Below are 27,628 nucleotides of genomic sequence, written 5' to 3'. Positions count from 1 at the left end.
CTGCCGTTTGTCGCATTTTCCAATATCATGTTATTTGAAATGATCATGAGGCTATCCGTTTGCTTGAGTAAAACCGATTATCTGGCAAATAGAACTCTAGCTCTGCAGTCAAACTAGCATTGAGTCCTTTACCGGCAGTAGTGGTACACTTACTAGCCGGGTACAGAAAATGTTCGAGTATTTAACCCACCATGGCTAACGTCAGAACTCTCACAAGTCTCTTGGCTCACTCCCTCTTAGAGTGTGTCTAGTCTTTACTCCATACAATGACAAGTTACTATTGAGACATCGAATATGGCATACCACAAACCCGGCTAGGAATGTTTTTATCATTCCTCTTTATTTTAAGTATAATAGAATGTTACAGTAACAATTGAGTAATCAAATTGGAGTCAAGAGTCTATTTAATCACCAGTCATATTAGGTGTAACATTATAACCGTCTTCTTGATCTTGCCAATAATCAAACTTCAATCACCCAACGAGGTACAGAGAGATATAAAGATGGAAGGTGAAAAACTGAAAGCTAAAAATTATCCCAATGCAGAGAATATAAGAGAAGAATATTAAGTTCCAAGCATGCAACATAACAAAAAGTCAGTAAGATGTGTTTGGCCTCCTCATATTGCTAGTGAAGAGGTATCAGATTGGATTCAATCGGCTAGCAATCATCAGATCAAAGTGAAATGAACAAGATGATAACCATTTGAGAATGAACAATAAAAATTTTGGCTAATGTATTTCCATTGTTTAAGCAAGATAAGTCATTCTCAATCCTAATGAGAATACAATACCTAAAAGCTGGCAAGGGAACTAATCTAACCTCTTGTGAAACACACGGCAATATGAAAAGATGAGATTAGTCAAGACAAGGAAGTCAGACAAAAATATCCGATATGCATATTGAGTATAAGTTCTATTATCAGATAGAGGGCTCAAAAACCAAACTAAAACAAATTTTACAGAGTTCAAACTTTACCGTGTAAAAACCTGTGTCAGCCCCAGAAATACGACTACTGTATAATCTGGGAAAGCTAGATAAAGAAAATCATTTTTTTTTCCTTCCTTTAAGTGTGAATCACAGAAACCTAATTCACAAATGAGAGCGCCAACGAATTGGTTAGAATAATACCCCTGTTGGTTTGCATTATCTCAGCACGATCCCACAGGGATCAACTTCAAAACAGCAGCAATTGGCATTCCAAGAAATCCAAGAAGCACACTAACAAACCACTGCTGCAAATTGAGAGGATATGTGTTGGCAAATGTACCCAGGAACTGAATTATTACTACTTGAAAGAGCACAGTGCAAGTAAGAACAGCCACAAATACATAGTTCTTCAGTATGCCCTTGAAGACGTTTATCTTTTGCATCTCTCTGGAGCTAATCTCGTTGAAAACCTGAAGATATAGGTTTTGTGTAAGCCCATATGTCAAGTATGTATTTTGACAAGGCATGCCGTCAAAATGCATAAAAGAATGGAAAATTAGTAAAGATGCACAGCTGAATATATGAAATTGAAAATTTTGGAAATACTTTTCTGGATTCACTTTCTTAAAGTTGAGGTACTGAATATGGCTATTGGTCCAAAATTAACTCAAACTGGAACTTGCCTGGCAAAACACAAAAGTGTTGAAAATAACTGTGTTTAATATCAACTTTGAATCTGGGCCATCAAGACAAAAAACTGCTTCTCCTCTTGTTTGAAGATACCATACCACCAAAAATTGATACACAGACTGTCCTAATATATTTCTCCACATTATATTATCAATGAAGTTCCCTTTCCTACCAACTGGTGACCTCTTCATGAGGTCATCGCTAGGAGGCTCTGTAGCCAAAGCCAGTGCTCCTAGCGTATCCATGATCATGTTGACCCATAGAAGCTGAACAGCAGTAAGGGGAGTATCTCCTGAAAACATCCAACACAAAAACATAAAGAGTTGATTCATGAAAAGAAGCATGCAAAAGTTATAACTATGCTGGAAAGATAAAAGATCAGGGTCTACTTACCCGTCAAACAGGCAGAAGAAAAATTAACAATTAGGGCAACCACATTGACTGTCAACTGAAACTGAACAAACTTTTGAATGTTAACGTAAACTGATCGTCCCCATTTGGCAACAGTCACGATTGTGGAGAAGTTATCATCCAATATTATGACATCAGCACTCTCTTTTGCCACCTGTGGATTGAACACAAATTTTTAAGCATTAATTAGGAAAATTTCATAGCAGAAAAAAAAAGAATATCTCAAATATCACAACTTCAGTATGCATGCCTTTCAGATAAAAGAAAAGAGAAGCAGCATACAAGTAATACCTCTGTTCCAGCAATGCCCATTGCTAAACCAATATCAGCTTCATGAAGTGCTGGAGCATCATTCGTACCATCACCAGTCACTGCAACAACTTCTTTTAAAGTGGTTCTTAGGTGTTTCACAAGCATATGCTTGTCCATTGGTGAAGATCGAGCCATAACCTGAAAGTGTAGAACTCAATATTAGTCGGGGAAAAAAATTTCTACAGGTAAGGCTCTCGTTAGATGGGCCGTTTTTTGTAGAAGTGGAAATTTTTTCACAGTAACACATAACACAAAGTTTCCTAAAAAAAGAAATTGTCCATTAAAATTGGTGGCAATTAATAAAAAACTATTCATCTTCCATCTTGATTCAAATAAAAATAAAATGCTGCTAAAACAATGTAACTAAATTTATAAATGCACCTGAATTTTCGGTATAAGTGCACTCAATTCCTCATCATTTTTCTCCCGGAATTCTGGGCCTTCAATTGCAATTCCATCATCAGTTAAAATTCCACATTCCCTAGCGATAGCCTTAGCAGTATTTATGTTGTCTCCTGTGACCATCCGAACAGTAATGCCAGCTGACCTACAGATTGCAACAGATTCCTTGACACCACGGCGCACAGGATCTTTGATACCCACAATGCCAATACAGGTGTAACCATTAGTGGGAATGGGAGCTTCAGCAGAGAATTCATCTCCAATTTCCATGAAAGCAAGACATATCGTTCGCAAGGCTTCATTAGCAAATTGGTCAATAGTATTCTTTAGATAATTGACAGCTGCTTCATCTAGCGGTACAATTTCACCATCTTGGTTTAAAAGCTTGACACATCGAGCCAATATTATTTCAGAAGCACCCTTGGAGTGTGCCCTGTATCCTCCTTCAGGAAGCTCTAAGACTACTCCCATTCGCTTTTTCACAGAGTTGAAAGGTTCAACTTTCACAATTTTTGATGCTTGTCGCTCTGCTTGGAAATCTCCACCAAGCAACAAGCCAAATTCCAAAAGAGCAGTTTCAGTGGGCGTCCCCAGTATCTCAGTTTTATTCCCTTCTCCTTTAACAACTTCCCCACCAGTGTTGTTAAATATTGATTGAAGTAGAATTTCCAAAGCTGGAGCAGGAATAGAAGAGCCAAGACTCCCCTTAGAGTTGCTTATCTCCTTGATTTCCTCACAAATGCATGCTTTCACAACAGTCATGTGGTTAGTCGTTAGCGTACCAGTCTTGTCACTACAGATACTTGTAGCTGATCCCATTGTCTCACAAGCAGCCAGATGGCGGACAAGAGCCTTATCATTCATCATCTTTTTCATGGCAAAGGCAAGACTCAAAGTTACAGCCAATGGGAGTCCCTCAGGAACAGCAACAACAACTATCGTAACAGCAACAGCAAAAGATTCCAATATTTCCATCACATCATCTCCAGACCAGGTCCACTGAGTTCCTTCTTGCAGCTTGTGGCTATATAAACCTTGCACCAGAACAGCAAATGTCAAAACAGCAAAAAAGAGGCCAATTTTTCCGATGAGGGTTGCCACCCCATTGAGTTTAACTTGCAATGGGGTCTCATCATCTCCTCCTTCACTAAGAGTAGCCATCAGTTTCCCCCATTGGGTTCTCATCCCAACTGTAGTAACAAGCATCTTGCATGAACCATCCTGAACTTTGGTTCCAGAGAGGAGAAAAGGATTTAATGCATTCACATTAACTGGTTCACACTCACCTGTTAAACTGGATTCATTAATCAGCAAAGAAAACCCTGAAATAAAAAGCCCATCAGCAGGGACCTGGTCACCAATGGAAAGATGAACAATGTCTCCAGGAAGCAAATCATATATTGAGATCTTCTGCCTGATCCCATCTCTGGCGACCTGAACAGCTATCTTTTGCTTCTCCTTGTCCAAATCTTTGAACTGCAGAGATTGCTTATAATCACTTGTGGCAGTAACTAACACAACAAGCAGAATGCTTGCAACAATCCCAAGCCCATCATGGGCACCCTTAGGCCATCCCTCCATTATTATGCCAACAACCAGTGAAACAAGTGCACAAACAGCAAGTATCATGAGAGTCATATCTTGGAGGGCTTCCCATACAAAAAGCCAAAATCCACGAACTGGGCTTTCTGTGAATTTATTAATTCCATAAATTTCTTTCCTCTTATTGAACAATTGATCAGAAGTAGAAATACCATTAGAAATGGATGTGGAGAGCTTCTCCGCAATACCCTTGGTTCCACCATGAATTGTGAACTTCTTGATGTCATGGCCTTCTACAATGGATCCCAACTCATCAGGACATATTTGAAAGCCTGCTCCCTCTACTTCCTCGGGCACAGTGTATTCATTGGACAAATTTAGACCTGTAGGGTAGGCATTCTGGGGGTATTACACAAAATAAAGAGGAGAAAAAACTCAGATAGTCTAAACCTTTAAGCTTGACCGGTTTTGAGATCCATACCATTGATAAACTGAAGTGCAGCTTGTGAAACTAAAACTGCAACTCTTAACTTCTCCTAAAATGTTCAAGGTTGGAAAAGAACGTTAAAAAATGAGAATATGAAAAAATTCAAATTTCATTTTAAGTTTCAAAGATTCTCTTTACTTATTCTTTATGGAAGCCATATCACCAATTATTATAATTCATGCTAACTATTTCATTATCATTATCTAGTAATTTAAGAGGCTACAACAGAGTCCAAAAACCACAATATGCCCCACATGCTTTTGTTATTCATTGAGTAGCATCAATTTTGCTCAAATACATCCAATTACAAGTTCTAACAAAACAACTGCCATGAAAAAAAAAAAATTCATTGCAAAGCATCCAGACCATCACCAGAAAAGGCTATCCAAGCCTGACTTAGAAATGGTCAATTGACTGCTTCTGAATAAAACAACTCTTGTGTAATAATTCTCCCGATAGAACTGCATAATAAAACGACCTGCTTTTGCACTCGACCAACTTCTATTTCAAAGGCTAATAAAAGTTACTAAGCTATTATGTTGCTAGCTTTTTACTATGTTCCCATATTCGAGGAGGACAAGCTTTGGTTAAGAGATATAATTGCCAAGTCAGTTAGGTCACTGTATCTAACGTTACACCAAATCATGTAAAAAGTGTAGAATATTGGTCACTCCAGCACCAACTATCCCCTTAAAACACTGAAAATTGAAAGCTGAAACTTCATTCATAATTCACAGTATAAGAAATACGCAACTTTCATCCATTTGCCAAAATTTCATGCATATGCTGCAAGGATTTAGCTTCCGTCTTGTGATTAAGCTAGCTAATTTCTACTGCCCCTCTGTGAAATAATGCACAGGACAGAGTCTGCGACCGCTAACACATTTTCGAACTCGAATTAAAAATAGATAAAACTTATTAAGATATCATCAAGGATATCTATTAAAATTATGCCGAAGATATAAGCTCAACTTTCCGCAAAAATATTTAAGTTGGCCAGTTTTCAAAAGAGCAGAAACAGAAATAGAGATTTGCCTCAGCAAATTATAACAAAGAAAATATTAGCAAAACAGTAAAACCTAAGCAACAAACTCACGGTATCAAAAAGCTCCTGATAAAAAACAAAAAATAACAGTAAGAGAAGTGAAACCTGATTTGACCGACGAATAGCCTCAGCCTCAAATCTCTTAGAAAGATTAGCAGTGAAACGGAACCTTCGTTTCCGGTTTTTCACAAATCCACAGAGCTTCCTCCATCTCTGTAGCGCCTCTTCTGATGAGTTTTTCGCCTTCACATCTCCAAAGTTCTCGTTCAAGTAGCTCTCCATTTCTGTTCTCTTTCTTCACACAAAAATCAAACTCACTTCAAAACAAAATAAAGAAAAACTAAAGCACCACAAAATACCAAAGGTGATAAAGGAAGATAAGCAAGAACATGAAACAGACACTTTTGTATGTTAGAAGATCTTTAGTAAGTGAGACAAGCTCTTTATGCCGTTGTGCCAAACTGCTTTAGAAAGGTACCTCTAGGTAAATTGACCATACAAGAACAAGTAGACCTCCACAGTAACTGCTTAGGTTTAGTCTGTAATTTGATTTGGAACAAGAACCTGCTCTGTTGGTTGAGTCTGATTGGATCCGGAACGTGTTAACGCATAAAGGCATGTGGGTTAATATCCGGCGGCCTACTAGTCCGACGGAACAGATTGAATCGTGGTTTGCGTCCGTTCCATTTTTAATGAATTGGGGACAGTTATAGACACGTGTCAAAATATGATTGGATATGAACACTTTATCAGTTTGAAATTTTCAGAAGGAATAATATATTTAATTAAATTTCTAATATTATATTAATTAAGGAAGCTTCCTTTCCTAAGATTGAACGGGGGCCATTTTCTCAACCTAATTGACATTTTTTAATTAAAAAATTAAGATGCCTTGATTATTTTGGGAAAATATAAACTTTATTGGGGCAAAAATGGAAAGTTAAATCATTTTTTTATTTTTGGGGCAAGCGCACTAGTTACCTTACCACTGTATTGAAGTGGTTCATTTTTTAAGATTTAAAAATCAATTTTTTATTAAATTAAAATGGTATGTCAAGCGTAACGGTATGATTAAGGTTTTTCCTTTAAAAAACAGTTGTTGCTTCTTCAAACTGTCTTTATTTTAACAACAAAATTAAGGATATATATTTTGAATATATATATATATATATAATTAAGTGATTTTAAATTAAAAATATATTAATATTCAATTATATAATAACACACATAAATATATATATATATATATTTTTTGAATATATATATAAAATTAAGTGATTTTAAATTAAAAATATATTAATATTCAATTATATAATAAAACACATAAATATATATATATATATTTATGTATCTAAAATAAATATATATAGTATTACTCTTTTTTAAATATTTTAATGATATAAAAAATAATTAAAATAAATTTAATATGAATAATATTTTATTATTAAAATTAAAAAATTATATTAAAAATAGATTATCTAAAAAAAATATTATTTTTGATAAAATTGAATAAAAATTAATAAATAAAATAATTATTATATTTAATTATAGGTAATAAAATAATTATTATATTTATTGTGATACTTTTAAATATAATTATTTTAAAATATTTATTATATTAATTAAAAATAAAATTATTATTCTTTTAAAAAATTTATAAATAATAATATAATTATAATTAAATAAATATTATTTTTATAATTTTTAAATATCTAAAATGAGATAATAATCCATTCATACTTTTTACTATGATAATAAAAGACAGCTGAAACCTATTATAAAATAAATTTATTATTAAATGATATTTCTATGAATGGATCAGTCTAAATGTAAAGTTCATCATTGAATGGAGCATGGGCAAACTCGACGACCTATTTTCGGACCATCCAGATCAATGAAAGGGATTTTGCCTTCAGCCCATTTTCCATATAATGCAAAACGTACCGTCCTCTAACCAAAAATAGCTTTTACATTACAGAACACGTAACTTGCACATCAAAGATGATGAAGATGATGACTCAAGAGAGAATCAATTTAAGAGGGAAAACGACATAAAAGTTAATAAAAAGGATTAATTTGTTATCAAATTTCTAGTTATTCATTAGATTCGAATTGATTCAATTTAAATTTATATTAAGACTATATTAACTTGAGTTTCTCTTGTTTGAACCAAATATTAAATTGAGTCCAAGCCGGTCTTAGATACATTTTCTCATTCTCCAAAGACAATAAGAGATAATATATATTTGGTTAGTCATGTAAAATGAACAAAAAGAATAATGCCATAAATGTATGAGTAATATTATGTATACCTATTTTATATATATAAAAAAGTAAACATTTATGTGTGTTATCATATGATTAAATGTTATTTTATTCTTAATTAAAAATTATTCAATCATATAATAACATATATCAACTGTGTATTTATTTATATATTCATTTATCCTCTAGACTTAATGCAAGCAAAAATTGTACCTCAAACTTTATGATTTCACTCTTCCTTTTCCAATTCTTATCCTATAACTCTTGTGCACTTGGTTCATTGTTAGAGTCAAATCATACTCAAAATCGAGTTTAGACATATTTATTGCATGTACATATAATTGACAGAATGATTGCATTCACAAATTTTTTATTAGTCTTTTTCATTCAAATGTTTTTTAATTCACGTTAACACGAGAATTTAACCTGAGTTATTTTTATGCAGTCATTTGCATCCATGTGCTACAATTATGATATTGTGTATGAGAGACTTTTACCTTTTTGTATTCTAGAGTCTCCCATAGTTGGGAGGAGCAATAGGAAAAATGAAAATGGCGCACATTTTTTATTTTTGCACTAACTTCCTTTTTTGCTGTAGTTTTTGGACATATGAGTGAAAAATCCCTATAAGTGTTAAATCGCCTTTCAACCACTTGTAACCGTCATCTTCCAATGGTTCATAATAATTTGATATAACCGGATCGGATTAATTTATTATAGGTATACCCAAACCCAATAATCAGAATCTTAGCTTCCATTCCCCGCCCTGAGCTCTTCACCAAGCTCATTCTTATCGGCAGTTTCTTTTCATTCACAAAATCATAATCATAATTTTAAATTCTATGCATTCAAATTTTTGAATGACCACGATTATCATGGCAGGCTTGAGGAAGGTGAAATTGAGAAGGTGTTTACAGCAATAGAGGCCAATTAGGAGGCTTTGGTTTTTGGGTTTTGCACCGCTGGCAGTGAGGGCCCGATGTGCTAGCAGCCTTCAAATAATTTAGTTAGACGTTGTTTGATATGAGGCCCGGCATACCGTTATGTGTTTCCAGGACAACGTTCAACAGTGATTTTAGAGGGTTCCTCGGCCTAGTGAAGGTGTCATGTTGTATAATTCAGACAGCCAAAGATGCTTCAGCAATGGTGGACCCAGGACTTTTACCAAAAAGGGCCTTCACGGTTACATCATTATTTACCAAATACTCAACAAAAGTTTAGTTATAATATATATAAATCTTACCTTAACTTATGTTTAGTCTTACAATCAAATTATGCGTATCTATTTTAAATACACAAATAGATACATATTTAAAATTTATTATTATATGATTGAATAATTTTAAATTAAAAATAAAATAATATAACGACATACATAAGTGTAAATATATTTATATACTTAAAGTAGATATACATAATATTACTTTTTAACTAATATCATAATTTTGTTATAAAAAAAATCAAATAAAATCTTTAATCAAATGGATACTGTATATCTAAAATTTTTCCATAATCTATCAGTTGAAATTTTTCAAGTTATAATCATTCAAATCTAGCAAGAGTTTGATAAAAACAAAACCATAAAAATCACATTAAAAGCTAATAATGAAAAAAAAGTTACACAAATTATTAACAATCATAGATTTTATACCATGAAAAGTATAAAAGTTCCAATGTCTCATAACATAATCCCATAAAAAAAATTTATAATTATTATTTTTAAATATAAGCTATTGAATGAAAATAGAGAATATCGAAATATCAACCAAAAGAATTATAAATAATCCTAAGAGATAATAGTAAGAAATGTCTTATAAAACAACAATTTAAAAGCCGTTAACGATATAAAAAAATTAAAATTTTGATATATCAAGATATTTTGACAGTAGAACTCACTAAATGATTTATACCAAGAAGATAAAATTCGTAATAAAATTCTAGAGTTAAGAATTTTCCTATGTGTAGATCATCATCCATAAGTTAAAAGGAAATTAAGTTACAAAATAAGTTCAAGGAAGGGGATTAAAATAAGGTGGGTCTGACCCAATTTTAAAAGTAGTGGGCAGTTATACAGTGCAAATTTGATACATAGCATTTCAGCAGAAGTATTTAGGAGATGGACTACTTCAGGTTTTGGTCAAGTTTGCAGTGTTTCTAAGAATTTGCAAAGAAACGCGTTAATGAAATGCGTTGAAGGAATGAAAAGGTGGCCTCACCCAATTTTATGGGCCTGTCTTTAATGAGGCTGGCTTTGCCACTATCATAGGGACGTACACAACCTGATTTGACACTGTATAAGAGATTTTTTAAACTAAATTAAAAAAATAATTTGATATATTTTTAAACTAAAATAAACTATTTTAAATTTCAAATCAAATTAAATTAAATTGAAAAAATATAATTTGATTTAATGTTTGAATTATGATTTGAACTGTAGTTATTAATATCTTACAATACACGATACATAATGTATCTTATGATAATATACGATATATATGAAAAATGATATCTATTATAAGATGTATCAAATTAATATAATATGATAAATATATCATATAATACAATATATCTTCTACGATACAATACATATTACTTATACGAATTGATACACTTTTTTTAGAGAAAATAATTGCATTAACGAATTGATACATTTTTTTTAGAGAAAATGATTGCATTAGGGGTGTATATGAAAAATTTTAAATTGTTTAAAGTGTTTGTGATATTTTTTAAAATAATAATATCTCAATTATTATATTTTGTTAATAATTTATTATTTTAATTTTTAAAAGGTATATCATACAATATAATACATAATATGATAAATTAGATTTTTAATATACTATACGATACACAATTCAATTATTATAGTTTAAATTTTTTAAAGTATTTATATAGGGCTGGATTTGAACCGAGCTCGAACTTAAGCTCAGCTCGATCGAGCCTGAAACGAGCCGGTCTTAGTCGAGTTCGAGCTCAGATTTTTAAATCAAAATTTTTTATATAAAACGACGTCGTTTTGATCAATATATATTAAAACGATGTTGTTTTGATAACAAAAAATGAGTCAAATCGAATTCGAGCCCAAAATGAGTTGACCTTAGCCGAACTAGGTCGAGCTCGAGCCTGAACTCGAGCCAACTATATATGAACCAAATCGAGCTCGAGCTCAAGTTTGGTTCGATTTGAATCTAGCCCTATCTTTATATATAATTGAATTATAATTTTCTAAAACATAAAATACACATGTAAAATAAATATATAATATACATATAAAAAATAAATTGTGCACTTATTTATTTATTAAAAAATTGTATTAAATATAGTTTATTTATATATATTTAAAAATATAATTTGCAGTTTAATTTACTTTAAAAGTCATTTAAATTGTAGTTGAAGCTAAAAAAGATTATTAAAAAAATTTTAATCTAAATAAAATTATAATTTTTAAATAATTTGATTTAATTTTATAATTTAAATTAAATTATACACATTTTTAACCAAACTCAAACTCTTAGCACAAATTTTATTATATCCATAATATTATGTGCATAACTATTATACACAAAATAAAATATATATACATTTCCTTTAACGTTCCTCCGTTTTAAAACAATTAATGGTTATGCATGAGGTGACGCGAGTTTAACGCTGACACATCTGATGCCCTTGCAGCGACGTCGTCCGATCTCGGTTGCCGTAGAAGCTCGGTCAGTTTCTCCGCCTGTGCACATATCACGACACACAAAACGACACAACATCAGACACAACGATGCGTAAGAAAAAAACCATGTCAGAATCAAAATGTGTAAAGGGATGTGCCACATGAATACTTTATCCAGAAAATGACCTTTTTATCGCTGCAATCCAAAATTACAGGGGCATTGTTTTGGAAAAAAATTAAAGGTCGCTAAGTTAAGCTGACGTGGCAAAGCACAGTTCTCCTTTCATCAACCAACAGAAAAGCCGCAACTAGGGGGAGTAATTTCCAAATGCCCTACCATGAGACGCCGACCAGACCAGAGAGATTTTTTTTTTTAACAGAACCTGAGTTGTTACCTTTTGCTTCGCGCCATCGGTGCTGGACTGACACAGAGCGACCATGGGAGGAATCGCTTTTTCGCGGGCCACCATAGTACGGTACACCACATTTCTTTACAAAGCCGTAATAATATTGCCACCGCGATCTCCCCCATGTCCAAATCTTTGAACCGCAGAGATTGCTTATAATCACTTGTGGCAGTAACAAACACAAGAAGCAGAATGCTTGTAACAATCCCAAGCCCATCACCGGCAGCCTGAGGCCACCCCTCCACTATTATATGCCAACAACCGGAGAAACAAGCGCGCAAACAGCAAGTATCATGAAAGTCATATATAGGGGGCTTCCCCTACAATAAGCCAAAATCCCCGAACTGGGCTTTCGGTGAATTTATTAATTCCATAAATTTCTTTCCTCTTATTCAACAATTGATTAGAAGTAGAAATACCATTAGAAATTGATGTGGAGAGCTTCTCTGCAATACCCTTGGCTCCACCATGAATTGTGTACTTCTTGATGTCATGGCCTTCTACAATGGATCCCAACTCATCAGGACATATTTGACAGTCTGCTGCCTCTATTTCACTGGACAAATTTGGACCCGTAGGGTAGGCATCGGGGGTATTACACAAAATAAAGAGCAGAAAAAACTCAGAATATCTCAACCTGTAAGCTTGACTAGTTTTGAGATCCATACCACTGAACCGCAGCTTTCGGAACTAAAATTGCTACTCTTAACTTCTCCGAAAATGTTCAAGGTTCGAAAAGAACGTTAAAAAGTGAGAACATGAAAAATTCAAATTTGATTTAAGTTTCACAGATTCTCCTTTCTTATTCTTTATGGAAGCAATATTACCAATTATTATATTTAATGCTAACCATTTCATTATCATTATCTAGTAATTTAAGAGGCTACAACAGAATCCAGAAACCGCAATACACCCCACCTGATTTTGTTATTCATTCAGTAGTATCAATTTTGCTCAAACACATGCAATTTTAAGTTCTAACAAAACAACTGCATAGGAAAAAAATTCATTGCAAAGCATCCAGACCATCACCAGAAAAGGCTATCGAAGCCTCTCTTTGAAATGGTCAACTCAACTGACTGCTTCTGAAACAAAAAACTCGTGTAATTATCGACCTGATAGAACTGCTTAATAACAAGACCTGCATTTCCACTCGACCAACTTCTATTTCAAAGGGTAATGAAAGTTACTAAGCTATTATGTTGCCGGCTTTTTACTGTCCCTATATTCAAGGGCCATCAGCTTTGGTTAAACATTATATAATTGCTAAGTCACTTAGGTCACTGTATCTAGGGGTGAGCAAAATACCCTAACCGGAGCCGACTTACCTCTGGTAGGTTCTGGTTCCAATTCTTTGGAACCAACAGGTTCCGGTTCCGGTTCCGGATATAAACACTTAAGAACCGTTACCGGGGGTAGGAATTGAATCTAATACACAACAAGCCGATCCCTTCATCATCAATCCTGGACTATGCTTATCTGACTCATTGAACCACTACAGACTTCCCTTCTTCATCCCCAGAAAATCAAGAAATCGAAAAATTAGAAGAAGCATTTAAAGATTAAAAAGCAGCAGCACCACCATGCCAAGATTGATCTTGCTGGGAGAAGAATGGCATTAAATGGTCTTTGCCTTTCATGAAATGTCAAGAATAGGAGCAGTCACAAGTCTCCCTTATCACTCAAATTTGTTACCTTCTAACAAATTGAAAACTTCTTCTTCTTCCACTTTCTACTTTCTGTTACAGAGATAACATAAAATGCCCTTTGCTGCTGCTTCTTTTCGTTCTCTTATTAAGTTTATCTTTTGCTGTCACAAAAATATTTAATATCACCTCAATTGCACCGAAATTTAAACCTTTTAAGAAAGAAAATGGGTTTTCATAAATTTTTAGTTATACCGAACCTAATCTAGAACTGGCCATCTCGATTCTAAATAAAAACCTATTTTAAAAGAGACTGGTTTCGACTTCAATTTTGATTCTTTATTTTTTAATAGGATATCTGGAACGACTCACCCCTAACTATATCTAACATTACACCAAACCATGTAAAAAGCGTATAATAATGATCTTTCCGGCACCAACTATCTACTGCAACAGGCACTTCACACTGGAAATTGAAAGCTGAAACTTCATTAATAAATCACAGCTTAAGATATACGCAACTTTCATCCATTAGCAAAAATAGATAAACTTACTAAAATTATGCGACGATAAGCTCAACTTTCTGCAAAAATATTTAAGTGGGCCATTTTTCTAAAGAGCATAAACAGTAGCAGAGATTTGCCTGAGCAAACCGTAACAAAGAAAGTTCAAACCCATGGTGCAGTGAAATCTTAAAATTTTATTATTTAAATTTTAAAAACTTAAACACTTATTTATTTATGAGTCAGTTTTTATTAAAATATTAAGTTAGGTTTAAAAATAAAATTATTATTTTAACAATAATATTAAAATATATATATTTTTAATATATTTTTTTTATAGATTTAAAAAACTAATAATTTTATTTTTATCTAATGTTTCCTAATTTTGAAAAGTTACATATTTCCCTCAAACCTATGGTTTATTTTTTCACCTCTTAGGCTGCCAACAACTCTCTTTTAAGCCCTAAGTTGTTGGCATCCCTCCCAAAGCTTCTCGTCTTCTAGATCAGACGAATCTAAACTATTTGTATGGACGACAAAGACATTGTTAAAAAAAAACCCTAGCTTTCAGAAGAATGTAATTTTTTAAAATTAGAAAACTTTAGACAAAGTGAAGTTATTCGTCTTTAAAGCCCAGAGAGAAAATATAATTAATTACCTATAATTTCAAAGTGAAGTTATTAGGCAAAGTGAAGGTGATTCGGCCGTGCAAAAATTATGTGTGTTTATTGGCGACGAATGCATGAAGTTTGTGGGAGGAATTAATGGCTTGCATTTGTTCTTTTGTCTCAATGTTTGTGGCTGCATGTGCTATGGAAATGAGTGGACTCCATGATGAGTTGTTTATGGATTTATGCATGTATAGGTGTCAAGATTTGGATCAATGAATTTCTTAATTGAATGACATGGTGTAAGAAAAGGAATTTTCCCTTCAGCCTATTTTCCATAGAATGCAAAACGTACCGTCGGCAATTCCCGAAAATAGCTTTACATTACGGAACACATAACTTGCATATTAAAGCTTCAATTAGATGGGGATACATCTAGCTATAAATTTCAATCAAATTGAATTCAATCAAAGATCCACTTAAATTCAATTTAAATTTTAAATAATCATTTCAAAAAGCATTAAAAAGAAAGAACAATCATCGAAGATGATGACTCACAAGATAAGAAGTCAAAGAAGGAAAAAAAAAATGTAAAAGTTTTAATTTGTTAGTATACATTTAAAATTTTTTTGTTAGGATTAAGAGGTAAATTATTATTTTTATCAATAATATTAAAATAATTAAAGGTGGACTAGCGACAAAAGAATAAAACGGAGTTGTATAGAGGATGACTTCTGGACGACAACCATCATCTGAGGATAACGACAGTTGTCTAGACTGGTTGACAAGTGTCGTCATCACTGGATCACAAAACGTTATCCAGAATGGATGATGAGCATCGATCAGAGAATGGATGATGTTTCGTCGACCAATGAAAGACAATGTTTGTTGTCTAACAATGTACCATGTCGGTCACCAATGACTGGAAGAAAGAGTGAAGAAAAAACTTAATGATTTGGGAGAGAGGGAGAAGTTACTTTTTAAAATTCAAATATAAGGGTTAAATATTAATTTTTAAAATCTGAAAGAGAAAATTGAATAAAATTATATATTTTTAATATATTATTAAATAACGATTTTCCCTTTATATTTAACAAAAAATTTAACGATAGTTTAGTGATGAATGAATGTTTGAGTTTTTTATTTGTCACAAATATATTATTGAGATTGAACTAAAATTTAGATAAAAAATAGTCATTTACCTTTAAAAATATCTTCGTCTCCTTCAACCTGTCCCTTTTTTTTTTTTTTAAATATTTGAATTATATAAAAATACTTAGAATACCTTGACAAAACATCTTCTTCTCTTCAACCTATTTTTATTTTTATTTTTAATGTTTGAATAATATTTTATTATAAAAAATTATTATTTTATTTAAATATTTTTAAATATAATTATTTTTAAATTAAAATAATATAAATAATAAAAAATATATTAATAAAATAATAATTTTATCCCTCCAATCAAACGGTCCTTAAAATTTATAAGACTATAACATGATATAAAAAGTATTTGCGATTAATATGAAAGTAAAATTAATTTTAATATAAAGGTAGATGGATTATTATAAAATTTTATAAGACGATATTTCTATAAATAGATTGATCCAAATGAAAAGTACGTCATTGAATGGAGCATGAGTCAACTCCTTAACCTACTTTGGAACCAGCCAGATCAATGAAAGGAATTTTTCCTTCAACCCATTTTCCATAAAATGCAGAACATACCGTCCTCAATAACCAAAAATAGCTTTACATTACAGAACACATAAAATGCATATTAAAGCTTCAACTATTAGGGGATACATCTAGGGATAAATTTAAGTCAAATTGAAGTCAAATATAAATCAGTTTAAGTTCAATTTGAACTCAAAAAGTTTATCTCAAAAAATTTAAAAAAGAAAGAATGGTCATCGAAGATGATGACTAACGAGAGAGAAGAGTAGAATAAAAAATAATATGTAAAAATCAGGAAAAAAGATCAATTTTTCATCAAATATTTAGTGATTCATTAGATTCGAATCAACTCAATTGAAATTTGAATGAAGACTATACTAACTTAAGTTTCTCTGGTTTGAGCCAAATATTGAAGTAAGTCAAATCTAACTTTACATACATCTTCTTGGTCTCCAAGGACAAGAAGAGACAATATATATTTGGTGAATCATGTCAAATAGACAAAAAGAATAATGTTATAAATCTATAAGTAATATTATACATACCCATTTCGATTATATAAATAGATACACACTTATATGTATTATTTATAATTGATTATTACTTTATTTTTAATTCAAAATAACCTAATCATATAATGATACACATCAAGTATATAACTTAAAATGAGTATATATAACTTTATTATAAATCTATTTATCCTCTAGACTAGATGCAAGCAGAAACTGTACCTCAAACTCTATGATTTCACTCTTCCTGTTCCAATTCTTGTCCTATAACTCTTGTGCACTTGGTTCATTTTTGGACCCAAACTCCATGGCTTACCTGCAACTCACTAAACTCACGTCCTCACCTAGTCTCTATTTCTTCCTTCTGCTACCTAACTTACGACTGATTTTATTTCTCTTGGAAAAGATAGTGAAATGTGAAGTATTAATTAATGTCGACACTTTATTAGTAACTGATTGGTCGTAGTAAAGATAGTGGATAAGAGCACAGTGTAATATATTATTGTAAGTATGATTCTGCTAGCTTTTGCTTTATATTTGGAAAGGTAGTTACAGAAGAACTTTGTGTGAGAGAAGAGAAGCCAATGACCTTGATGGGCAATGCAACCAGAACAATTTTTAAATGAAGGCTACCCCCATTGAATTACATTCCAATATTGTGATGACCTAGTACCCCTACTGCCCTTCTATATCTGATCTGACTGGTGATGATGTTTCTGAGAGAAACATACACTCGCAGTACGTTACATCAACATATATGTATAGCCTTCGCCATTACAGGCTTATCCAATGGGACACTAATCACTGCAATCTGAAAGAAACTCAGATGCTTAAGTGGCCAAGCTATTGATACGATTGCGCATGCTGTCTGTTATCCTACTTTACTTTTCTCTCCTCTCAAATTGAGAAGATAAGGAACTAAGTTGACATATTCAATCACTATCTGGTATGTCACTGTTAAACCCCATTACCTTCAGACTGTGAACTTTAAATTAGACGGAAAGTTCAGAGAAAGAAATTATAATTTTCTGTCGGTATCTGAGGGCAGACAACTTAAGTGTTGATCATTTTTTCCTTATCTTTAAGTTACTTGTTTAGTGAGAAGGAAAGTCTCATCTCTTACTACAGATAACAATGAGGACCTGAAATTTGGTATTTTCTGAGGACTATGTGGAGAGAGCCTAGGAATTTTGACCAATGGGGAAAATTTGCAGCAAAAAATCGAACCTTCCTTAACTACCAGTTTTGCTATAATTGTTACAAAACAGAAAGCCACTGCAGAAGTTACTGCCGTTCAGTTCAAAGTAGGGTGTCAGGCTAAAATTTTGAACCTGTCTGGGATCCTTGATATTGTCTTCTCAAACATTAGTATTGTATGTGCCACATTATAGTAAGGATTATTAATTTTTTTCTATCTTAGAGTTATAAGGAAAAGTTACTCTGACTTTTAACTAGTTTAAGTAAGTATAATCTAATTTTTTCATAATACAAATAATATGTGTCTTTGTTATAGTGTAAGTTATTAGTTTTATTCTATCTTAGAGTTATAAAAAAGAGTTACTCTAACTCCTATCTAGTTTAAGTAAAGATAATCTAGTCATTTTACAATGCATTCCGACTGCATTGCGCATGAGCACGTCACACCCACCAACCTTGGGCCGTGACGATGGGCTCAAATGAGTGCTTCTGTCGATGTTTTTTTAATCTCTTATCTTTAATTAATGATTATTTATATGCTGAGCAGTGAAAATACTGTAGCTTTTTCAACAGTCCAATCAGATTCAGAATGCAGGCTTCGGTATCTAACTGCATAAATAGCAGTGCGAATCATGCCATGACTTTAACCAACCCACAAACGTCCACCGTTCCACGCCTTTGCTCACTTTGTTAATTTTTACAATTATAAGCAGTGCCTTCTCTGACAAACCCTTCCAACAATCTTTCAATCTAAGTTTTCCAAATGGGTAACATCCTCTTAGAAGCTCTCCATGTTCGTGTTATAGGTTCCGGAGAAAAATTCGTTGTTCTTGCCCATGGTTTGGGCACTGACCAATCCGCCTGGCATCGCATTCTTCCACATTTTACCCGTTATCGTGTAATTCTCTATGACCTTGTTTGTGCCGGCAGTGTAAATCCTGATTACTTCGACTTCAATAGGTACACAACTCTTGATGCTTATGTTGATGACTTGCTCAACATTCTTGACGCCCTTAACGTTGATCGGTGCGCCTATGTTGGTCACTCTCTATCCGCTATGATCGGAATCTTAGCTTCCATTCGCCGCCCTGAGCTCTTCACCAAGCTCATTCTTATCGGTGCTTCTCCAAGGTAAATTTTCAATCTAGTTAGACTTGGGTTTCTTTTCCTTCACAAAATCAGGATCAAATTTTAAATTTTATGCATTCAGATTTTTGAATGACCACGATTATCAAGGGGGATTTGAGGAAGGTGAAATTGAGGAAGTGTTTTCAGCAATGGAGGCCAATTATGAGGCTTGGGTTTTTGGGTTTGCTCCGCTAGCAGTAGGGGCCGACGTTCCGGCAGCCGTCAGAGAATTTAGCCGGACCCTATTCAATATGAGGCCAGACATATCGTTATTTGTCTCCAGGACAGTCTTTAACAGTGATCTTAGAGGATTCCTCGGCCTGGTGAAGGTGCCATGTTGCATAATTCAGACGGCCAAGGATGTTTCAGTCCCCATATCAGTGACCGAATATCTACGGAAACATCTCGGCGGGCGTACCACCGTGAAGATTTTGAAGACTGAAGGTCATTTGCCACACTTGAGTGCCCCTGCCATGCTGGGTCCAGTTATCCGGCAAGCACTATCAAGAAATTAGGTTAATATTGTGAATTGTTGATGACTTAGAAAGAACCAAGACATACCTGTCTGTAATCGGTAAAGAAAATCAACCACATTTGTGTTTTATTTTGATTTTAGATGTGTGGTGTCAGGGCCTAATTCGCTAAGTGGGGTCTGGAGAAAAATTGCAGTAAGGTTGAAGCTGAAGGTGTTGACACTTCAAAAGAATTTGTGGACACTAGTCCATGGATTTGGGATTATATGATCTTTTATCAGAGGTTAAGAATACTCACGTGTTCAGCACGTGATATGGTTTGTTTTTTTCAGTACTTGGTTACCCTGTTTTCTAGTTTTGTGAATCTCTTCGCTATAAGAAAATATCGTCGTATACATATAGATTTTTGCGTGTATTCTAATAATTTTTTAAAAATTTGCGGCAGAAAAAACACATCTTATTAATATAATATCATTAGCTTAATGATTTAGTTTACTGTCAAAATATTATTTATTTATTAAAGGTTTTGTAACATAAAAAGGCCTTGATAATTTGTTTCTAGATTTTGTAACTTAAAACGTATTTTGAATGCACACGCATACATATATCTAATATTATTTTTATGTTTTATTAATATGAGATTCATTTAAGGGTCTCAAAGTTACTATTATTTATTAGCGTCCAGCATAGGTTATAATTTGAAGGTTGTGGGAAAAACTTTCCTGGAGAATTGTAGTAAAAGAGGGAAGTTAGGGGCATCTTGCTTTTGGGTAAACTTGAGCAGGAATTAACTTATACTGTTAAAGATGCCTGTTGACTAGCAGGTAAATTCTAAAATTCTAGCTTAAATAGTGGACTGATAGGTTTACAGGAATAAAGTCTGCCCAGCAGGCTTGATTCCTCATAAAGCAACTGTTGAAATACAAGTGCTGGATGATTGTGATGGTTGTGCAATTTTATATGCTAACATGCAGCTGGGTTGGGTAATAGCAATTATGATGTGAATTACTTCATTATTGCAAGTTTTAGTTCTGGTCAAATAAAAACTGAAGGCTGATCCCTCAGGTGTGTAGGCACCGCCAGGGTACAGATTAAGTTGGACAGAAGGCCCAGTTTGATCGATGCAAAAATATGGCTAATTAGATTTTATTTTACCGGCAAATTCTTCTTCCGAAAACAATGTGTAATTTCTAACTTTTCTTTTTTTTTTCAAGAGGCCAAAAGAATTTGTCCCACCCAAGGTTTGATGCATTGCCAGAGTCCCCTCCTCAATTTTTTTAAAATTTAAATATTCATATATCATCTAACATCTATTAAAGTTCTCTGTTAATGGTAAGAATAAAAACATTATCCTATTTTTCTCCATGTTTTAAAATTTGATAAGTTTACTTTATCTCAATTTTTTTAGTTTTAAAAAGTGACACTCTCTTCATTTATTCTAAGGTTTTTTAATTCTTTTATCTTTGACCACTATCTTTTTCTCTAGTGACCGTCTTTGTTAATCGTCTCTTTTTATTGATGCACAAAAGCGAATTGTCGTTATTTTTATCAAACATTATAGATAGTAGCTTTTAACTTTTTCTTTTTTAGGATAGAAAAGAGAGGGGAAATAAGAGCACCCCGATATTGGTCGGAGTATAATTTTATATTGATTAGCTATGTGATAGATAACATATTTTATTATCATAATTTTCTTATATTTTAGATATATTAAATTAATTTTAGTTTTTTTTAGAATTTTACTTCTATTTAATAAATTTAGTTTCACATATTAACAATATTAAATTATAATGTTATCAATTATTTTTTATTATTAATAATATCAATATTAGGTTGTAATAAAAAATTATTATATTATTATAAGGTAAATAATATAAATAATGATTTGATACTATTAATATAAAATTTAAGACAAAAATACATCTTATTGTAAATTAAAATAACTATTCTACCACCCATACTATCATCATTTACAGCCCACCACCTTTAACTAACATTTTTCAATAGTTTATCTTATCAGATTAGTTAGCGTTAGTAACTTATGTTTCATTTAGTTGTTATGTCTAATTGAGTTAAGAAAAACGTTGTAATGTGAATTCAAGTGCAAAGTCAGTAACAGACCTCTATTGGGCTCAAACTAAGGTAAAAGATAACAAAACAAATATTTATTTTACCTATATCTTTTAATGTATATAAGACAAGTCTAACTCATTTTAATTGGTTTATACTTGTCCAATACGAATTTGATTGGAATTACATCACGTTGTAAGGGTTTTGGCTACCAAACCCATATTGTATAGACCTCAACAACCCCTTTGAATATCTAACAATGCACCTTGTCACCACCTACATGAGCATTCAAACATTCTCAAACTCTCATTTAGCCCCCAACTTTTTATTTATTACAGTTTTCCCCGTGTTGTTTCTTTTTCAGTCGCTCTTACCTTTGATTTACTACAGTTTTTCTCAGATCTCCACACCTTTGATTTTGAAATAATATAAATAAAAGTTTTTAATTAAAATAATATTTTAATGTTCAATCATTCATCTTTAACTCAACCCAAATGCATCTTTGTGTTAGTTTGGGTAAGGTCTCGGCCCAGGTAGAAAGTGTTTTGCCCCTGTGATAAATGAGTTGGGTTGATGTTTAGCGAAAACGTACAACACATGGTTGACATTGGACCCAAAGAATACTAACTGGACATCCATAATAATTTAATTTATGGGCCTACCCAGACTAATTTTTTTTAAGGTTTGAAATCAATGGAATTTGAGTCACTTATCAAAGAGCTCCCGGCTGCCCACTTTAGATTTTTGTAGCCGCCACCCCTGTGTGCGCATTATTAATGGGGTTAACAAAAAGGTGCATGATTGTACGGCTAATTTAGAAGCCAAGTTTGACGTTTTAATGAAAATCTTTGAGTAGGTTGGTCAATTCCGGTGGCTTTTTGTTTCTTAATCCTCAATTCGTTGGAATCCTAAACAGCTATGCCGTGTGAACGCAACGAACATCATCACAGGCCTTAGCCGTGTCTTGACCCCCAGACATTCCGAGTGATTGAGTTGGGTTATAACGGTCCACATGTGACGCAGCCCGATCGGGTCAACATCGCATCCAAGGGTTGATGCAACAGACCAACTAGCCACCCTCAAGAGTCTACACTACTTACAATATCATACATTTGTAAAAGTGGGTGAAGGGGGAGAGGAAGACGGCAGAGAAAGGGAAGAAGATCATCAATCATCAGAAGATTATACTAGTGGAAGATTTGGCACGAAATTTTACACTAATATCGTAAAATCTCGGAAGTTGGCATAAAAAACTTATACTAACCAAGGAGTTGGTGCAAAAATTACTCAATTGGGAGTTGAACATTTGAATGTCAACATCACAAATTAACATAAAATCTTTGTTGTCCAACTTCAACATTGTATCCTTATAAATAAATCTAGACAAGAAGGTTCACTGGTTGGACGCATAGAGCCGTTCATTTGGTAGAGACTGTTTTATTATATCTACTATGTGCGTGACAAAAATAAAATTAAAAAGAGTTAAGAAGCCATTTTATGAGGCAAGAAATAATGACAAAATTGAATTAAATAATATATTTAAAAGGCCAAAAGACTTGTTCTTACTCAAGGGATAGTGAAATCCCAAAGTCTTATCCTCAAACTTTAAAAAATTCAAATATCCATTTATGAATAATTTTTTGTCAAAAATTTCAGTTAGAGTTAAAGATAAAATTATTATTTAATAAAAAATTTAAAAAATTAAACATTTATCACAATTTCCCCCCTCAATTCAAAAATCTCACAATCCCTCATTGAAAAAAAAATCTTCAAAGTTTAAAAAGTGACTATTTTTTCTTTAGGGTTTTTCTTTCTCAATGACGATTTCTTTTTGGCCATCTATCGATCTTCCCTTCTTTTTCTCCCTAGGTCGGTTGGCCTTATTTCATTTTTCGTTGGAGACAGAGACTGTCCTCTACTTAGATGAAGATGATCATCTTTGTCTTCGACGCAGGTAAAATGAGAGTAAAGAGAGTCAACTGATATGGGAGAAGAAAAAAAGAAGGTCAGTCGATGGACGAGAAGAGTGAATCCCCTTAAGAGAAAAAATTAGAAGAAAAATTATGAGATTTCAAATTCCGAAATAAATTTTGAAAGAAAAATTATTAGATTTTAAAATTGTGAAAAAAAATGTTATAAAAATTTAGTTTTTTAATTTTTTTAATTGAATGATGATTTTATTATTAATTTTAATTGTTATTTTTGATAAAAAAATTTTTGTAAATAAATATTTAAAATTTTAAAAATTAGAAAATTTATATTATACGTTGGGTGGGACAAATATTTTGCCCAATTTAAAATAAAACATTTATATATCAGATATTTTAATATTTTATCAAGTATTAAAAATTAATTTCACAGAGCCTGACCGTGAATAAAGTTCCGTTAGATAATCCATGCTATCAAATATGAAACAAAGCAACAGAGACTGAACCATCCAGCCATTCAGGCGTCAAGGCTGGGACCCAGATCAGGATAAAAGCTGATGTGACAAACGACTAACTGTTCTAGTTAACTAAAGTTCGCCACGTGGCAAAAACACATTGTTTCAACCGGAGAAAAAGTTTAAAAATCAACGGCTAATATTTGAACAAAAGTTTGTTACGGCTTCTTCTGCGCTCTCCAGATTTAAATCTCAAAGGTCCTGTCATTCTGATGCACGAGGTCCACATGGGATTGCACATGAAATTCTTCTACGAAAGAAACGGGATACGACCGATTCTTCTAGACCACTTCCATATTCCTCTCCTTCATTCCGTGGCAAGTATTTCGTACTTTTCTGTATGCTTTCTTCCCACCAATAATATTATTATTCAGTAAAAAAAATACTATAAAATATTATAAATTATGATACTGAAGTTAAAACATCTCCATCAAATGAATAAAAAAGTGTTGAGTGGCCATAAAATTTTTTTTTTTTTTAAATTTAAAAACGCCAACCAAATTCAGACCATTAGCACAAATTCTACAAGCTCCATTACACAAAATATCTACAATTCTTTTTCAAAACTATGTAATCGTTTAAATGTTTTTTTCAGTACATGGACATGTGGAGGCGCACGCTTTACACTGACACATCTGACGCTGTTGCAGCGACGTCGCCGGATCTCGGTTGCCGTAGAAGCTCTATCAGTGTCTCCGCCTGTCCACATATCATGACAAACAAAACGACACAACATCAGACACAATAATACATAAGAAAAAACCGTGTCAGAATCAAAATGTGTAAAGTTATGTGCCATATGAATAACTCTATCAAGGAAATGACCTTTTTATCCCTGCAATCCAAAATTTCAGGGATGTTATTTTGGAAAAATGTTAAAGGTAGCTAAGTTAAGCTGACGTGGCAAAGCACAGTTCTCTTTTCATCAACCAACAGAAAAAGCCGTAACTAAGGGGAATAATTTCGAAATGCCCTACCATGAGACCCCGACCAGACCAGAGAGATTTTTTTTTTTTAAATTTTTTACAGAACCGGAATTGTTACCTTTTGATTGGCGCGATCTGTGCTGGACTGAGACTGAGCGACCAAGGGAGGAATCGCTCCTTCGCGGGCCACCATAGTACGGTACACCACACTTTCTTCACAAAGCTGTAATAATATTGCCACCGCGATCTCCTTCTGTCTCTGTGATCCCACTTCTATGATCTCCACCAAAACCGGAATCCCACCTTCCTCAACCAACGACGATTTTGCTTCCGTTAAGGGTATTAGCAGGCTCATAACGTACGCTGACTTGTCGACCATGTTTGACTCGAAATCAGCCATTAATTCCACCAGCGGTTTCATGATCCCCGCCTTGACGGCCCTGATTTTGTTTTCCTTGACCGAGCAGAGAGAATATAAAGCCGTGGATGCGTCCTTTTTCCCGCGAAAACCTCCGTTTTCGAGAAGATTAACTAGATATGGAATCGCTCCTGATCGTCCGATTGCGATTTTGTTCTCTTCAACTTGAGATAAACGAAGCAGAGCACAAGCAGCGTTTTCTTTAGTTGTTGATGTGCCTGTTTTAAGAGCTCTTGCAAGTGGCTTTATCGCTCCTGATAAAGCTATCAATTCTTTGTTCTCGTCGCATAAAGAGAGATTCAATATGGCTGTAACTCCGTACTCTTGAAGCTGAAGATCAGAAGATGAGATTAGTGAAATTAAAGGCTTAATCGCTCCGGCTTTTGCGATTTTTATACGATTCTCTGGCTTGTTCTTAGCCATTAGTCTAATTTCCATGGCGGCTTGCTTTTGCTCGTCAATCGAACAGGATTCAAGATCCGCAACCAGCTGCCGAAGAAGATCATCTGAATTCTCCGAAACGCACGCCAATAACAGTCTCCGGCTTTCGGACGAAGCCGTTGGAAACTCCCCCGATCCGTCGCTATTGCATTCACTAAAAGCTGACGAATCATCTTTCATATCTCCAAAGCTTCTCCCCATGTAAGTGAAATTCACTGGTTTTTCCTTCTCCATTGCCGCTATTGTAACAACTTGCTTTCACTGCATCAAAATCTTAGCGTTTGTAATCAACTACTGATATTGGGATCCGAAAGTGAGCGAATTGGGGTGGTGATGTGGAGAGTGAGGCAGAAGTTGAGCGAGAGAATATAACACCTGGACCAGGACCGAGAGGGCTGGGCTGACACGTGCATGTTTTGACCATACCAAATCCTAGTTGAAGTGAGCACGTGCGAAAGGTCTCTTTAAACGCGTGCATAGAAGAAATCTTGCTATTGGATAAGGGATTCTTCGAAGTTAGTCTTTTTTTAACTTTTATTTTATGGCTCTTTCCATCCTTCTTCAAATTGAGAATAGGTGGTTTGGTAGTCCCGCCTCCACGTCTCCCTATTCCCAGTCAGAGTTTGTTCTATTTTGTGCCGAGTTGGCCGCGGAATTGTGACCAATTATGAGCCATCTGTGTACAGGTCAGCCCACGCCATAGGCTTAAGCCCAACCGCTAACTTTGAGTTGAGCGCACACGTTGAGTTGAAAAAATAAGGTCACAAATCTAATACTTAATCACTAATTTTTATCTATTTTCTATCTAATGCTATTTATGCTATTTTTAGTAGACCCGAAAGATTTTGTCATTGGATCATATTCATATTATATTATTTTAGATTTCTAATTAGAGAACTTGAATCCTTTCCCAAGCCAAATTATCATACCCTAATTAAATTTAAATTACATTTGGATTGACTTGATACAATTCGAATTAACCCGAAATCATTCACTATTTCTACTCTTTTTAAGTGTTTATAAAATTTCAATTTCTTTTTCAAATTACCCCAATTTCACAATCCAAAAATAAAATAAAATTTTTAAATAAAAATCAAGAATAATTTAAATACAACCACATTTAGATACAACTATATATAATATATAATATATAAAAATTTAAGTTACTAATACTATTTGTTCTTTATCATTTCTTCATTCAGCTCTTAAACAAAACTACTACAATTACATTTATCCAAACGTTCACTTCAGTTTATGATAGTATGAGATAATTTTGTGTCAATTAAAACATGACCCGATTTAGTTTTGAGTTGTATATGTTTGACTTAAACTAAATTTTCTGTTAAAAAAAAAAAATTCATCCTAACATGATTTTTTACATGTCCTATTGAATCAAGTTAATAAATCATATTAAAAATTGTCCAACTCTAATTTTTA

At 33.3% G+C, this 27,628-nt stretch overlaps 3 protein-coding genes across 5 annotated transcripts; 1 reads left to right on the top strand and 2 right to left on the bottom strand.

Annotated features, from left to right (window-relative positions):
* Nucleotides 1-876: 876 nt before the first annotated feature.
* Nucleotides 877-6,489, bottom strand: LOC123203219 (calcium-transporting ATPase 1-like). 2 transcript variants are annotated; one of them, XM_044619489.1, is made up of 8 exons: nt 6,298-6,489; nt 5,925-6,110; nt 4,769-4,823; nt 2,725-4,670; nt 2,323-2,481; nt 2,014-2,185; nt 1,614-1,912; nt 877-1,400 (listed from the first exon to the last, which is right to left on the bottom strand). In XM_044619489.1, exons 1-8 carry the CDS (start codon nt 6,436-6,438, stop codon nt 1,152-1,154), a joined length of 3,207 nt encoding a protein of 1,068 aa, XP_044475424.1. In that variant the 5' UTR covers nt 6,439-6,489; the 3' UTR covers nt 877-1,151. The 2 variants fall into 2 exon arrangements, with proteins under 2 accessions (XP_044475424.1, XP_044475425.1); XM_044619490.1 differs by having other exon boundaries at nt 5,925-6,114; nt 6,298-6,436.
* A 12,371-nt stretch (nt 6,490-18,860) lies between these two features.
* Nucleotides 18,861-20,224, top strand: LOC123203031 (strigolactone esterase D14-like). 2 transcript variants are annotated; one of them, XM_044619189.1, is made up of 3 exons: nt 18,861-19,423; nt 19,503-19,935; nt 20,037-20,224. In XM_044619189.1, the coding sequence occupies exons 1-2, from the start codon at nt 19,056-19,058 to the stop codon at nt 19,933-19,935; spliced, it is 801 nt and encodes a 266-aa protein (XP_044475124.1). In that variant the 5' UTR covers nt 18,861-19,055; the 3' UTR covers nt 20,037-20,224. The 2 variants fall into 2 exon arrangements, with proteins under 2 accessions (XP_044475124.1, XP_044475123.1); XM_044619188.1 differs by having other exon boundaries at nt 19,503-20,224.
* A 4,636-nt stretch (nt 20,225-24,860) lies between these two features.
* Nucleotides 24,861-26,666, bottom strand: LOC123203699 (U-box domain-containing protein 4-like). The gene is made up of 2 exons (XM_044620146.1): nt 25,451-26,666; nt 24,861-25,105 (listed from the first exon to the last, which is right to left on the bottom strand). The coding sequence occupies exons 1-2, from the start codon at nt 26,423-26,425 to the stop codon at nt 25,028-25,030; spliced, it is 1,053 nt and encodes a 350-aa protein (XP_044476081.1). The 5' UTR covers nt 26,426-26,666; the 3' UTR covers nt 24,861-25,027.
* Nucleotides 26,667-27,628: the final 962 nt, after the last annotated feature.

Source organism: Mangifera indica, chromosome 19, assembly GCF_011075055.1.
Source record: "Mangifera indica cultivar Alphonso chromosome 19, CATAS_Mindica_2.1, whole genome shotgun sequence".
NCBI classification, from domain to species: Eukaryota; Viridiplantae; Streptophyta; class Magnoliopsida; order Sapindales; family Anacardiaceae; genus Mangifera; species Mangifera indica.
This window is presented reverse-complemented; position numbering and strand designations above follow the sequence as displayed.

Excerpts from the sequence above, each read along its gene's own strand:
- LOC123203699 (XM_044620146.1), bottom strand. The coding sequence starts at position 26,425 with ATGGAGAAGGAAAAACCAGTGAATTTCACTTACATGGGGAGAAGCTTT. Across the intron at positions 25,106-25,450 it reads CAGATCGCGCCAATCAAAAG|GCGGAGACACTGATAGAGCT; the intron begins GTAACAATTCCG and ends ATATGTGGACAG.
- LOC123203219 (XM_044619489.1), bottom strand. The coding sequence starts at position 6,438 with ATGCCTTTATGCGTTAACACGTTCCGGATCCAATCAGACTCAACCAAC. Across the intron at positions 4,671-4,768 it reads TGCACTTCAGTTTATCAATG|GTCTAAATTTGTCCAATGAA; the intron begins GTATGGATCTCA and ends CCTACCCTACAG. Across the intron at positions 1,401-1,613 it reads ACACTTTTGTGTTTTGCCAG|GTTTTCAACGAGATTAGCTC; the intron begins GCAAGTTCCAGT and ends CTATATCTTCAG.
- LOC123203031 (XM_044619189.1), top strand. The coding sequence starts at position 19,056 with ATGGGTAACATCCTCTTAGAAGCTCTCCATGTTCGTGTTATAGGTTCC. Across the intron at positions 19,424-19,502 it reads CTTATCGGTGCTTCTCCAAG|ATTTTTGAATGACCACGATT; the intron begins GTAAATTTTCAA and ends TTATGCATTCAG.